Raw genomic sequence first — 14,416 nt, 5'->3', positions numbered from 1 at the left:
TAATAGATTTTAACAGCATGTCACATCGATTTTAGGAAGATTAAGTCGACTCCTAGCATCCAAATATCAAGATTTAACTCTAAAGCTCAAATCCAGTTGATTTCCATTTAACTAGAACACATTTTAGAAGCAAAATGCCAAATAATTAAATGATAAATAACAGTCATTCAACTCTGTAATACCCCATTTGTTGGTTTTCAAACATATAGCGCTTTTTAATCAGTAGTTTTCCATTCATCATTCATAACTCTGCAGTCATTTCACAGCCCAGGTTTATTGCACATTTCCATTAATTCCTCACATCCATTCACGTCACTGCAGCTGGTTAAAATAGTTATGATTAAACACCGTAATGTGCACGAAATATCAACAATGAATTTAATTAATGCCTGTGTTACATGTACACCGTGCTGGGTGGACTTTTTTCACTGGCACATCCCGGTCAGCATGCTGAGTGCTGTGAAACACTAAGATAAGGATACAACTTTAAATAAAAAAGGGGCATTTTCAGTGTTTGTACACTGTGTTTAGGTTCAAGTGTCCCATCATCCCACTGCAGCGCCCACAGAGGCATGTGTCCACACATTCAAGGTTTATGGAGGGCGACAGTGAGGCATCACTCCCTGACCAGCAATCTATTACTCAACTGAGCCCTTTCTCTCAGCACTGCCTCCAAATTACATTTCTGCTGTCGAGATGCTTTTCCCCTCCCCTCCCACATCCGCGGGGTTGTTGTTTGGACAGGTTGCCTACTGATTGCCTTGCTGCTGCTGTGATTGAACAGGGATGCGGTGCATCTCTGAGGCCACGCGGGGCTATAGGCTGCATACCAAACGGGCAAGCAGCATGCGTTTGGAGAGCTTTGGATGAGAGCGCCATCAGTGAGTGGGAGGGAGGGAAACCCCGCACAACACTGCACTACAGAGATCAGACATTCAGTGCAGCAGCATGGAGGAGCTTTGTTTCAGCACCTCAGGCATCAGCAGTTAATCTGAATGTAATTGTGCACCAAGCTTAAACTCAATATGACTCGCGCTTTAAAGGACGACAGTTTGATGTGTGAATCTCCATAATTCTTTAAGACATCTCTGAAAATATGAGTAAATGAACAATGCAGAGAGACGTTGTTTAAGAGGCAAAGAGGCTTCCCTACAGAGGCGGAGAATAACAACTAAAAAAAAAGGATTTCCAGTTTCCAGGCTTTCTAGGAAACTGCAAGCACATTATGTATTTTTAGCCCCAGCTCATTCATACGTCTCATTAACAGAGAGATGAAGCTTGAAATATTAGGGACTGCAAGTATGAGATATTTCCAAACTGGTAAAATAAAAAGAAAAGAATGTATCAAAATAAAATCTATCACTAACCCTTCTGCAAGAAATCAGTTCACTGTTTGTTTATATCTGTTTCAATATGGTAAAAAGCTGTTACAAAAAACAAAACTATAGACTTTATTTAGCCAGATTTTATGTCTTTTGTGTGATTTTAGGCCCATTGTGTTAATAGAATATTCAAATATTTAAAAAATAACTGTTAAGTCAGACATGTGAGGGTGAAGAATATTAATGCACGACATATTGTTATTACTCGGCTCATATCAAGTTTATTTTGCCTTCCTAAAGCTTCATGCCACCATCTCCCAAATCCATGTTCTCCACTCCACTTAAATTAAATCCATTATATTAAAACAGAGGTGAATAAAACTGACCATTTGAAGAGACATTGACTTTATGTCCTCTCCTAAACTTCTGGTTTCACTAGAGCTTTGTGTGCGTGTTGCTGTAAAGGGAGGGCAGGGTGAAGAGGGAGAAGCGACAGGAAGCCATTTTACAAAGAAAGTCTTGAACACATTACTATAAATTTAGTCCTAAAGAGGAAAATTTAAGGAAAACAAAAGTCACACAAAGGTTAACATTGCTTTAACTGCTGAGCTCATATCCATCCACTTAAGGTCACTAATTACGGTACATCCAATTGCTCGATGCTGTCTAAACAAGGCTCATCTGCTGGTCGCTTTGTGAAGGAGATAAATGGAGGAAATAAACTCCCTGGTGTGCAGTATGCATTATGGTGGGTGGATATAGTTCCATTAACTAGTATACATTAACCCGTTCCACTTACCTGCCCCAGTGACAACCGTATCAGTTACTGGTGATCACATGAAAGGGACTATATGACGATACAGCCTAGAGATCACCACATGTTGTTTTTCACCCACAGACATAAACATGAATGTTTGTTTAAGACACTTTCTGAAGACAGAAGCCATGGCCATCTTTTATATACAGTTTATGGACAAAGCCAAGGGAATGAATTAAATATTTTACGGATACAGCAAGTCAGGTGTGATTTTTAATTGCCCATTGGTGTGAATGTGAGTGTGAATGGTTGTCGGTCTCTCTGTGTTAGCTCTGCGACAGGCTAACAACCTGTACAGGGTGTACCCCTTGATTCAAACTATGGTAGCTGGGATAGTCTCCAAAAACCCTCCCTCCACTCCCTCAGGACCCTGAATCGGTTAGGCAGACAAGAATGGAAGGAAGCGTAAGAAATCAGAGGACTTTGGCTCTCAGACTCCAGAAAATATCTTCACATATTTTCTCATATAAAAAAGTAGAAATGATTATGACCACACCAAGTTTAGATTGAGGCTTTAAATCCTGCACTGAGCAACATTTTACCATCTTCCCAAAGAAGCTTCACCTTCTTTATCTGTAACAACAACAAGATCTCACACCTCACGACAACGCTGCGAGCATCAACCACAAGCGCAGCATGAGCTAGTCAGATACTGCAATCTAGATAGCTACAGAAAGATGGTAGCTGTCTAGTTTTCTTTTTGAAATACGACTTTGTAGAAAGTATGACATATTTGTGGTATAATAGTTTTGTCTCAAGTCAATCTGATACAAAGAGCCACACCATGACTCAAACTTTAAGCAGAGGTTTTGGATTTGCAGCACACAAGTATCAGTCTGGCACATTCGGCTGCAGCCTGCAGTGTCTGTCATAAGAATGCATGTGCGTGCAAATGTATGTGCACACATACAAATGCACGCACACGCTCCTCTATCCTGTGCCGGCAGATCCCGGAGACCTCTGATGCTGTGTGACTGCAATCCCCAGGGATTCTTTCCGCACTACTGGATGAGCTCCCCTGCCTTTGTGTTAAGAAATCAGGGAATCCCTACATTCTTTATTTGCCCATTTGTTCCCCTCACAACCCCCACAGTGGGTGTGCTGCATGAAGGTTCGGTTATCATCACCGAGGCACCCTGCTTGAGACTATGATACAACAGCCTCAGCTGATAACCGCACCTATTGCTTAGAGGAGCCGAATGAACCAATTTAGGGAAACGTCAGTATGACAAATTACAGTACGGCAGGATATTTTCTTACACTGCAATGGCTTGTTGTTTATGAAGGAAACAGCAGTGTACATTTTGGATCTTTCACATAGGCTTTTAGGGGTTCATAATAAAAATTATGCAATATATGAGCTCATTAGCTCAGCAGTGTTGTTTAAATCTACTCAGTGGACGGGGCTGACAGATGAAAACGTTGCCAGTTCTCGTCTGAATCTACTTTGTCAGTGTTAAGTAGCCACTCTGGACAGCAGCCAACCCTGTCTGAGGTCTAAGAGCCACTTGGGAAAGTTGAATTGGCCTTTTCTATTTTCACATTATACTGGCTGTTAAGATGTAACACTTGAGGCCAAATAAGAAAAGTAAATACAATTTAATTATGGATCAGCCCACATGTCTGACCTAAGGAGTAAACTTGCTCCCCATTTCAATCGGTGCTTCAAATATTAGTTTTTTTTTAATCAAATATTGCAAATTCAAACAAGTGACAAGTTAAAAAAAAGAAAGAAAAAAATGTTATTTTGATTACATGAGAAGGAAATTAAAAGGGTTTTTTTTCACCAGTTGTGTAAATACCATTAGGTGATTTCTTGTTGCTTGGATATTTCAAAAAGTATTCAACTTCATCCTCTCTAAATCAAAAATTATTTAGCACTTAAAAAAAAAAATACTATCTACTAACAAATAATTCACTCTGGAGCCTAAATCACTGATGCAAAAATGAACTATTCTTGAGTGAAAGCTCACTATTACACTGTTGATTCAGACAAAACAAGGCAATCAGAAAGCATCCTTTTTGCCACTTTTTCCTCAATTTTCTGTCATTTTGTATCCCGAACAGTGTTGGTCAAGTTACTTGAAAAAAGTAATCAGTAACTAATTACTGATTACTTCCCCCAAAAAGTAATCCCGTTACTTTACTGATTACTTATTTTCAAAAGTAATTAATTACTTAGTTACTTTTTAAAAACACGATTTACAACCTGAATAGGTGATAAAGCAATAGATCTTTCAGCCCAATTCTACTTTTTCTGCATAATCCATCATACAAAATGTAATCAAATGGAAAAGTCTCTTTTTTTTTAACTTGTTTTATCAGTTTTAATCTTTTAACTTTATGCATCAAGTAAAAATTTAATTATATGCACCATTCTCTGACTTGAAGAAATTAGTTTAACATTTAAACCTATTTTCTGCACATTCCAGCACATAAAATAAAAATATTTTTTGTGTTTGCACTCAGTCTTTCAAATAGATGCAAGTAAAACACAGCAGAAAGTAAATAAAATCAAAGACTCAGCGGTCCTGTTGCTCTATTTTCACCTGTAAAGCAGGAGTTAGGTAGGCGGAGGTGTGCCCTGGTGCAGGTGTGGCGCAGCGGTCAGTGGAAGAATCCGCGAGTTTCTCTGTGAATTTCCCATTACGTCGTTGCGCACTTGGAGCTTGTTTAGGGTATTTTTCGGTGTAAAAAGAAGTTTTCTTCCCACGCACAAATGTTTTTGTCACTTTTTATGGAATCAAACTCAAAGTAAGCTCAGTACTTCCAGGCTTTAAACGTTGCACGCTCATACTCTCTCGCACTCGATAGAACGTCGCACTCACTTACGTCACTGTCATGAGACATTCTCGCAAAAAAAATCACGGTTTTAGTAACGCAGTAACGCAGCGTTCCTACGGGAAAGTAACGGTAATCTAATTACCGTTTTTGCAATAGTAATCCCTTACTTTCGTCGTTACTTGAAAAAAGTAATGGGATTACAGTAACGCGTTACTGCCCATCTCTGATCCCGAAACAAAAACACACAAATATGCATTTGAGTCACCGATGATTACTTATTCTCCATGGCTGAGGCCCCAAATTGATGGAATAGAAAGCCAACCAAGCATAAAATATTAATAAATAAATCCTGCATACATCATGTTTTCCTGTTGGTAGCTGAGCAGAGGTTTTTTACATCCTGCAGCTGACAACATTTCAACCACCAAATGGAAGAAGAACTTCTCATTTCTGGATCACCCACATGCACCTCTGCTCATCTGAAGCAAAACCCACCTCTGAACAACAGAATGAGGTCAGCCTGTTTCTTTATCAGCGCAGCCAGAGTACAATGAGTGTCACACAACCAGCCTAGCCTCCATACATTCAGCAGCATCCCGAGGCCACTGCTGTGCGCCTGTCACCTTTACGGTGAAACCCCCATGAAAAGACCTGGTGGGATATCCTGGTGACTCCGCGGACAAGGTCATCACTAATTAGGCTAAAACTCGGTTTATTATAAGAAGAATAGGATGAAACAGCCTTGTTACACGGTCACTTCTTGTCACATCAAACCCAGCTCAGATCACTTGATCTAAACACGCATCGTTTGCGCTTTATTTATGTTTCACATCATCTTTAACAGCTCTTCGGTCGGCTGGAACAAGTTCAGCAGTGCAACACATTCTCAACAGGTTATTAAATTAACGAACAGGTAAATCTACCGTCGAAATCAGCGGAGGCAAGAAGGGAAATACCAGCTTTCTGCTGCAATGCACCTGCCCAAACGCGCCTAACTTTAGGTAAGAAGCGGGGCTGTCTGGACCCACTGATGTGTGCTGAGTCCTCTGAGGTCGTGGTCGTGATGGTGGACGGAGAGAACCCCCTCCCCTCCTCTTTCGTCCCCGCAAAACAGGGAAAAGGCACAAATAAAACATCAGGAACTGCGAACAAGCTGCACCTGCTGACCATATGTGCCGTATGCAACGCGCCGGTGTTTCAGCGTCCCGGAGCGCTGCCGGCTGACCTGCAGAGCGGCGGTGTCTTACCTGGTGTGCCCGCCTTTCACGGCGGTGAGGGTCCGGAGGGGGGTGAGCACGGCCGGCTGCGGAGTCAGCCCGAGAATCATGAACCGTGTGAGAGCCTGTCGGTGCGCCTCAGCACCGTCTGAAGGCAGAGATCCACAGCCAGGGTGTTCCCGACAGGAGGGGGCGTGGTGTGTGTGTGTGTGTGTGTGTGTGTGTGTGTGTGTGTGTGAATGAGAGAGCCAGAGAGAAAGAGAGACAGAGAAATGGCTCTTTTCTGACAATGCGACATTCATTGTTTTTCTTCTGATTGTCCGTATAAATTAAACTTTAAAGGGCAAGTCGGTTCATAAAGCGCACACTGCAGTGCAGATCTAGGCTGAGGGAAACTCCCCCTTGTCACTGCTACATTATGTATTATGGATTTCCCTGCTGGCATCCTCTGGGAGTCTGTATTTCTGCGGTAATGGCCGCAGGAGATGCCTGCTGTAGAGTGACTGTTTATTTACTAGTCTCACGAAGGACTGGGAGGGTTGATTATCTTTGGATAAAACACACAAATGAATATTAACAAGGCACACAACTTGTTTATGTCTGTGTGCCGCACACCTTTTGGTAAACAGTGCAGGAGTCTGAAATAAAAAGGATTTCTGGTTACATTTAAAATGTCAAACACAATCTGACTCATCCATCCACACACCAAGCAGCTGTATTTGTCTGTTTTTGTTCAACACACTGAGCAATCAGCCGCAAAATGGAAGTGAACTCTTTAATATAGTAACTTGTTTAAAAAAAAAAAGAACACCTACTGGGATCATTTCAAGGGTTAGAGATATGACTGAATAATAATTTAATCAAATTAAAAATGTTGCAACAAATCTGAAAAAATTAACAAATGCTTTTTGCCAGTCTGTGAAGCTGGGGGTCAACCTGCCCAGACACCCACCTTTACCCACAGCCTTCATTGCTAGGCTCAGCCTTAGAGATGGCGCTGAGTAGAGTCGCTGCTCATTTGGCTCAGAAGGAGCTGCTTGAGCTGGTTCCCTCTGGAGGTTTTTCAGATATTTGCCCAACCTGGAAGAAACCCTGGGTTAGATCTAGAACCGACTGGGAAGGTCATTTATCTCATCTGGCACTGGAACCCCTCGGAATCCTGCAGGAGGAACTGGAAAGTGTTGCTGAAGAAGGGCGTCAACAACATCCTGTTTACCCTGCTGCAAAAAGTGACCCAAGGTCAGATAAGAGGAAGATAATGGATGGATGCTTAGCCATCATACCATTAAGCAAATGAAAATAACGCAGTATGATTGTCTTACAAGTAGGCTACAGCAAAATGCTATCTGTAAAAATAAAAAATGATCAGTCTAATAATTATTCTAATCAATTAGCTCATTTCGCTTTTGTGCAATCTTCTTTGTTTCTCCCCCAATACTTGTTCTTAAGTTTTATCAGTGAACACCAAACAGTTTAACACACACACACACAAAACAAAGGTGTAGTCTTTTCATTCCCGGTAACAAAGGGCAACACTTGGCTCAGAAGCTTTGATCCAACTGTGTAAAATACACTTTCTGGCAATTACAAGGAACTTCTCCAGAAGGCTTTAATGTGCAGTGGTTGGGGGGGGGAGGCTTAAGAGGAAAACACCAGGATTTTAACATTTTATCTTTATGCGATGGGACGAGGCGCGACCTCTCACAACGAATGCAGCATGGTTAACACCTTGGAGACGCTTACGGCTGCCGTGAAGACTCAAAATAACAACATTGAGCGTATGTTGGGATACATCAAAGAGAGGCCTGCTCAAAATGACACCCTTGAGCGGAAGTTGGATCACATCGCAGAACGGCTCACTGCAGTCGTGAGGTCTCAGAATCACATGAATGACAACACCACGGAACAGAAGTTTGATACCATCATGGGGAGGCTCGCGGCTCTCCAACGGGAGATCGAGAGACCAGTGTCGGAGTGTTAAGAACAGCTTGAAATTTGGAGCTGCTCACATAAAGGAGAAATCAACAATATTCAACATATGGACACCACGGCGCCAGCTGCTCAGGCCCAAGGCTGGAGCCGATCAACAATTCCCTGATAACGACTGTGTGATGACTATTCTTCCCATCCCATGCAAGGCCACCTGGATTGGCTAGCAGACTGTTTACTTAGCCTGATAGGGCGAAGGACACTGTCTCAGCTGAACTATGGACACGCACACACATACACTTACACTGATAAGCACTCACACATCCCCCCTCCCCTTCCAACGCCTTCGATGCTTGTTGCCTCCTGGGAACACGAGGCGGGTCTGGGCCCGCGCTGGAGAGTCGGCGCAGTGGCAGGATGGCTGCTGTGTTGCCTGGGTGAACTCCTTATCCCCTACCCAACCCTGTTGCTGGTCACGTGTTCTATAATGTTTGTGCTGTGGACATTTATGTGCTTTTCTGTGCAGAGTTTTTTTGTTTCCTGTTCTCATGCTGTCCTCCTGTAGCCCAGCATGAGTAGAGGTCTCTTTTTTTCCTCTTGTACCTTTCCCGCTGTAGTGTACATTTCAGTGTTTTTTTCTGTAATGCAACCGTTCTCTGACTTGTATCCCCATGTGATGTCTGTGTTGTATGTGTAAGGTCGGGGGGCGGGTTCATTCCACTGCAGGGCAACCTGCCACTGCATGTGGCGAATAAACTTTGAACTTTATTTTAAATATCTCATTATGTTCCTTGGAAATCATGGTCCAGAACTTGGAAATCAATTGATGCTTCCTCCCTATCGGAATGGCACTTAATGCACAGATGAGAGAGAGAGAGATTTGTCTTGTGCAAAACAACAGGAGTGATATGTAGTCCATAACAAATCTTATACTGAGTCTCTCTCAGTCTATTAAATGTAGAGATAGGTTTGACCAGGGCTTCCTGCCAGTCATCCTTTATAAATGCTGTTTAAATCCATTTCACTTCATTTATGGGCAACATTTGGCAGCTTGTTTGCATCAGAGGACGTGAGTAGAGAGTGAAATGTGTAATGGTGTGTGGGATATTTTCAGCCCTTTGGACCGAAGCATCATTTAAACACCACAGCTTACCTGAGTGTTGTTGCTGACCATGTTTATCCCCCCCCAAAAAAAGAATAGTAATATAGTAAGTATAGTAATTTTTCTAACATATTTGATCAATCTTAGTCATCCTAAAGGTTTCACAAATGTTTTCTCCTCTTGTGTTTCTCAGTATATTTCTTTCTGTGTGGCGCTTCTGTGCTAAAACGCTTTTGTAATGTCTGAACTGAGCCACAGCGAGGCGATACAGAGAAAACAGAGTCCCGCTTCAGGCTGCGGGTCAAGCTCTTCTCTTCGCTCGTCATCTGCGAACAAGAGGAAGTGAACAGGAACAATAACAGCCGACACACCGGAGACCACAAACAGGGCAGACAGCAGTGTTATCTGTGACGGCAGCGATGGAGGAGTATAACTCTGGAGAGGAGGTACGGCTTTCTTTAAGAGCGAAGTTCATCCAAAGGTCCGCAGCCAGCAGTAAACTTACAGCTAAATTAGCTAGCTGCTAGCTTAGCCTGTTAGCGGGGTGTGGTCCTGTTATCTGGTTTATTTAAGGCGATAACATTTGTTTTAATTTAACCCAGCCTCGAATACAATGAAGGAAAATGTGATCATGCAGTTAATCATCTCATATTAATATTAATAACAAATAATACAGCTTTCTCTATCCTCCTGATGCAAACATCCTTCATTGTGGTGCACTGACATTGCTTTCCAGGTCACAGGGATAGGGATAAGAGACGAGGAGGCACAAATTGGAGAAATGAGAAAAGCCTTCAGGGGTGTCCAACTCCAGGTGTCCTGCAGGTGTTAGATTTGTCCTTGATCCAACACAGCTGATTTAAATGACTAAATTTCCTCCTCAACATGTCTTGAAATTCTTCAGAGGCTGGTAATGAATAAATCATTGATATCTAAAACCTGCAGGACACTGGTCTTTGAGGCCTGGAGTTGGACACTTCTGTGATTTGGTCTCAAATCTCCATTATACAAAGCAATAAATCCTCTGCTATACAAACAGAAAGCGCCGTAGGACAAGAACTTCCTGCTGTCATTAAAAATAAAATAAAATGGTTATTAGTCACTTACAGAGGTGAGGGCAAGCTGACTCATTTAGTAATACTTAGTTTAACTGTGATTTGATTTATTTGATTCAAAAATGTAATTAATGCAACTTTAATTTCAAAGCAGAATGTCGACCTTAATGAGAGTTTAGTGGTGCGTTTATGGGCACGTTATTTTAGAGAAAATACACGGCATATAAAATTACCGAAGCGTGCGTTTAAAAACAAAACAAAACAAATGAAACATGGACTTGAATTTTTATGTGATTTATTTAGGATGCTTTCCAGTTCAGATTATTTTTACTCAGATTAAAATGAGGTCTTTAACTTTTTCTTTTTAAACCAGCCGCCTATGACATCACCAGGTTTAATCAAAATGTACTTTTTGAAGTTTTCGCCAGTGAATTGGCAGAAAACAAATAAAACATCCAGGATACAAATGCACGTCTCTGTTCCTCTGTGTCATAGGAGTTCATTTGTGCAGTTTTGCAGTTGAAACTATGACGTATCCTATGATATTGGTGTCAAAGTTGCCTGTAAAACAGATTTTGGTTTGAAATTCTCACTTGTCGTTTTTAATCTCGTGTACTGGGAAAAATATGATGAATTAAAAAGGGCCAAATTTCAGCCTGCCCTGTGTACTTCAAGGACCTGTAATGAGGACTATTTTTGTAGCATGAACATCAGATTTTGCGTCACTTGATTAAATATACGAAAATGACCGCACACAAAATCTGTTGATGTTGAGGGATTCAGGTGGAGGCAGTGATTGAACATTCATGGAATAACCCGGATCCTCCTTGTGCTTCTTTTAAAACTGATCCTGCAGGTCGTCTTTAATCCCGATGAGATCAGTGTCTCGGTAAAAGAGGTATGTTCTCTAATCTTTGGAAACATTCATAATAAACAGTATTTTAAATGCAATCAGATGGATGGATGACTTCCTGTTTACTGATTTCATCTCAGTGCGTTGAAGGCGTCATCGGTGGAACAGATTATAACCAGAGTAAAGTCAACCAGTGGACGGCCAGTATAGTGGAGCATTCACTCACTCACCTGGTGAAACAAGGGCGGGCGTTCAAATACATAGGTGAGCAAGTCCCTGTGTTCGATAACGTGAGCTTCCAGGACATCAAGCTTATTTGTAGCGTTTGTGTGTGAAGGTAAGCGTGTGTTTGTTGTCTGATCTGTCGCAGTGAACTGTACGATCATGCAGAAGAGCGGCGCTGGGCTCCACACAGCCAACTCCTGCTACTGGGACACAGCCACTGATGGTGAGACACTCAAAAAAACAAAGATTATTTCAAAATCATTTAAATCCAATATTTTTAATTGGAAGTGGCACAAATGATAACACATTAGAGTGATGTGCCACTTTTTCTCCTCCACATCCAAGAGGAGAAAATAATCAGTTTTATCTAGTGATTTTTTTTTTTTTTTTTTCACTGATTTAAAACAAACAAAAAATAACCACAACAGTCAAAATACAGAGGTACTCAATCACCCACAGCATAAAATAGAGGAATGATCTCATAATAAAAATATAAGTAGATGGCCGGACCAGCATAGACCTGCCTGCAAGCAGATGAAATCATAATGAAACCTAAACGCGTTCTTGTAATTATTAATCCCATGGAGGAAATTAAAACTCCAAAAATATTTTCAGCACATGGAACAACTTAACTGTTTGATCTACACTCTGGACTTCGTCACGAGTTGCTGGACTTCTCATTTTTTTCAGACTTTCATTAAAACTGAAACGTCCCTGTCGACAGGGAGCGCTCCTAAGAGAAGAGGTTTCTGGGACTGCTTCACCCACATCCAAGGTACATGGAGAAGAGGATAAGTTAAAGGCTCAGTTTCCCACACATGGATTAAGCCTAATCTTAGAAAACTTTGATTATGATTGCCATTGAAAGAAGTTTTTAGTCAAGGACTAGGCTTAAATAGACTGGAGAGACTGATCTTTTATTCTTTTCTCTATGTAGCTTAGAAGTTGGTGAAGTTGTGCCAGAAACCTCCTTTCTGTTTTTTTGTTTTCAAATGTTAGAATAAATCACATTTTCTTGCTATAATGCAGAATCTCCATTTAACCTAACATACACAGAAGCTGGAGAACCTAAGGAGAACCCACACAGGCACAGAGAGCCCCCAGAGAGGGGTGAATTCAAACCCAGGACCTCCTTGCTATAAGGCAACAGTGCTAATCACCACACCACTGTGCTGCCAACTTGGAGCTATAATTGTGGAAATAACAATAATAATAGTTAATATCCGTGTTTGCATTTTAGATATGACACTGATGTTACATTTTGGATTAAACCGGGTTAATTCATTTACGAGAGGTGGGTTGTAACACCCCCCAACACTCAGACCAGATTTGCCTCCCTTATGTTGATGCATGGTGCCATGGTTGTTGGTCAGTTTTTTTGATATATTGAATAACTTGCCCACAAAACTGGTTTATGAATGGAATCATAAAAACATGTATTTCATGTATGATTTGGAGTAATTTCCTCTGCTTGTCTGTGGGTTTTCAGGGAGCTGTACTGTCAGGTGGGAGAACCGCACCATGTACTGTGTGGTCAGTGTGTTTGCTGTAGCTGTGGCGCTGTGACAGCCCTGCGCCCACCTCTCCATCTTCGAACACTGTCATGTCTCAAACTTTGCTTGAATGACACTGAACATCCTCTGATTATACCCTCTGATAGACACTGACCTACAAGTATCTATTTCTCCCTGCAGGCAGGAACAACAGTTTTGGTTTGTGAGTTGGCAGCCTGTGAATACGTGCAGGTCTGACAGTGACAAAATGTTGTTTGGTCTGGACTGGAGTCATGATCTGCAAACAGACCTGTTTGAAAAGTACTTTTCAAACATGCTCAGGTGTTTTCTTTGGCCCAGAAGTACCACATGTTGACTGTATTTTTTTTCCTATTGTGTAAAAACAGATGACTGCTCTTTGTGTGCAGCAGGAAGTTTACATTTGTGTTTTTGACTGAAATATCTGAACATTCATTGGATGGTTTCTTATTAAATTTAGCACTGATATTCATCCCTCAGGAAAAACTATTTTAATTTTTAATTTTAATTGATGACATTCCTTCAGTCTCAACTGTGCTTTGTGCTGCTAATTAGAAAATGTTAGCATGTTTGCAACTTTGTCTCCTTCACTATGTTCCCTTAATAAAAACTGAACTACGACTATAAGAAGCTTTGTATGTTAGAGAAGCTCTGTTTAAGTAATCACTACAGTATACTGTATTTCTACTAGTCTATATTAATATTTTAATAAGTTATTGAAATGTTTAGACAAAACAACAGTGTGTTTTTCCTGTGATGCATTTAATGGTCAGTCCCTGTAACCAGGATTTTTTTTTCTTCCTTTTTTTTTTTTTTTTTTTTTTTTTTTTAGATCTTCTGTATTGCTGTTGAGTTCAAGACTGTTTTTGTTGAATTTTGTCCAATAAAGTCTTTAAAGATGTTCCCCAGTGTGTTTTAGTGAGCACTGATAAAGAAGCTGAAGGCCAACACCTTTGGATGAGAGGATGGATTTAACCAGTGTTGGAGTAAAACGTACTTGGTTTTTCACTCTAGTTTCTGGTCTGTTCGTAGCACCACATTTGCTTAAACTTACCTTCAACTCAGTGTAGCATATTTTTGTATGCCACTTGGAGCATTGTGTATGCATTTCTGGCACTGCTCTGGAGTGATTCAGAGCGTACCTGGCTCAGAGAACTTTTCATATTAGTCATGTGGGGTTCCACAGGGCTCAATACTTGGGCCTCTGCTATTGGGAAGGATGGCTGCTTCATTCAAATTTGAATTGAGTGTCTTGAGAAACTAAAAGCTTGGATGGCTCTAAATCTTAAGCCTAAGTCTTAAATTTTAAGAGGTGATTGTTTTTGTTTCTGATGTCACCGGTGGGACTTACCCTATGGCACAGTATGGATAGCCTACTGTCACAAACTTTTGTTTTAGGATGGACAGCGACTTTAGACCGGATGGTCAGATCAGTGCAGTGGTGAAATCCAGCTTCTTTCAGGTGAGACAGTTGGTGAAGATTAAAAAAAACAAAAAAAAAACATTGTTGAAATCTAATTTTAAAACCATAATCCACATCTTTACCATGGGATTACTGTAATTCTTTGTATGTTGGTGTT

At 41.1% G+C, this 14,416-nt stretch overlaps 2 protein-coding genes across 5 annotated transcripts in view; one reads left to right on the top strand and one right to left on the bottom strand.

The window, feature by feature from the left end:
* Positions 1–6,361, bottom strand: part of sytl5 (synaptotagmin-like 5) — a 47,402-nt gene extending 41,041 nt beyond the window's left edge. For all 3 annotated transcript variants that reach the window (XM_084954511.1, XM_084954514.1, XM_084954512.1), the window contains exon 1: positions 6,171–6,361. The gene's annotated coding sequence lies outside the window, so the exon portion shown is untranslated. The remainder of the gene's footprint in view (positions 1–6,170) is intronic.
* Positions 6,362–9,477: 3,116 nt separating this feature from the next.
* On the top strand, positions 9,478–13,739 carry dynlt3 (dynein light chain Tctex-type 3). Of its 2 annotated transcripts, none has more exons than XM_084954516.1 (5): positions 9,478–9,617; positions 11,083–11,124; positions 11,220–11,343; positions 11,450–11,527; positions 12,794–13,739. In XM_084954516.1, the coding sequence occupies exons 1-5, from the start codon at positions 9,591–9,593 to the stop codon at positions 12,868–12,870; spliced, it is 348 nt and encodes a 115-aa protein (XP_084810642.1). In that variant the 5' UTR covers positions 9,478–9,590; the 3' UTR covers positions 12,871–13,739. The 2 variants fall into 2 exon arrangements, with proteins under 2 accessions (XP_084810642.1, XP_084810643.1); XM_084954517.1 differs by lacking the exon at positions 12,794–13,739 and adding an exon at positions 11,995–12,787.
* The last annotated feature ends 677 nt before the right edge of the window (positions 13,740–14,416 follow it).

The sequence above is a fragment of the Perissodus microlepis genome, chromosome 16 (genome assembly GCF_051167445.1).
Source record: "Perissodus microlepis isolate ML-2025 ecotype Zambia chromosome 16, ASM5116744v1, whole genome shotgun sequence".
In the NCBI taxonomy this organism is placed as follows: Eukaryota; Metazoa; Chordata; class Actinopteri; order Cichliformes; family Cichlidae; genus Perissodus; species Perissodus microlepis.
Note: the sequence above shows the minus strand (reverse complement) of the source record. Positions and strands in the feature narration are given on the sequence as shown.

Bases quoted from the DNA above. Each gene is read 5' to 3' on its own strand.
- dynlt3 (XM_084954516.1), top strand. From the start codon at position 9,591: ATGGAGGAGTATAACTCTGGAGAGGAG. The intron at 11,344-11,449 runs GTGAGCAAGTCC...GATCTGTCGCAG, and splicing joins GCGGGCGTTCAAATACATAG to TGAACTGTACGATCATGCAG. The intron at 11,528-12,793 runs GTGAGACACTCA...GTGGGTTTTCAG, and splicing joins CTGGGACACAGCCACTGATG to GGAGCTGTACTGTCAGGTGG.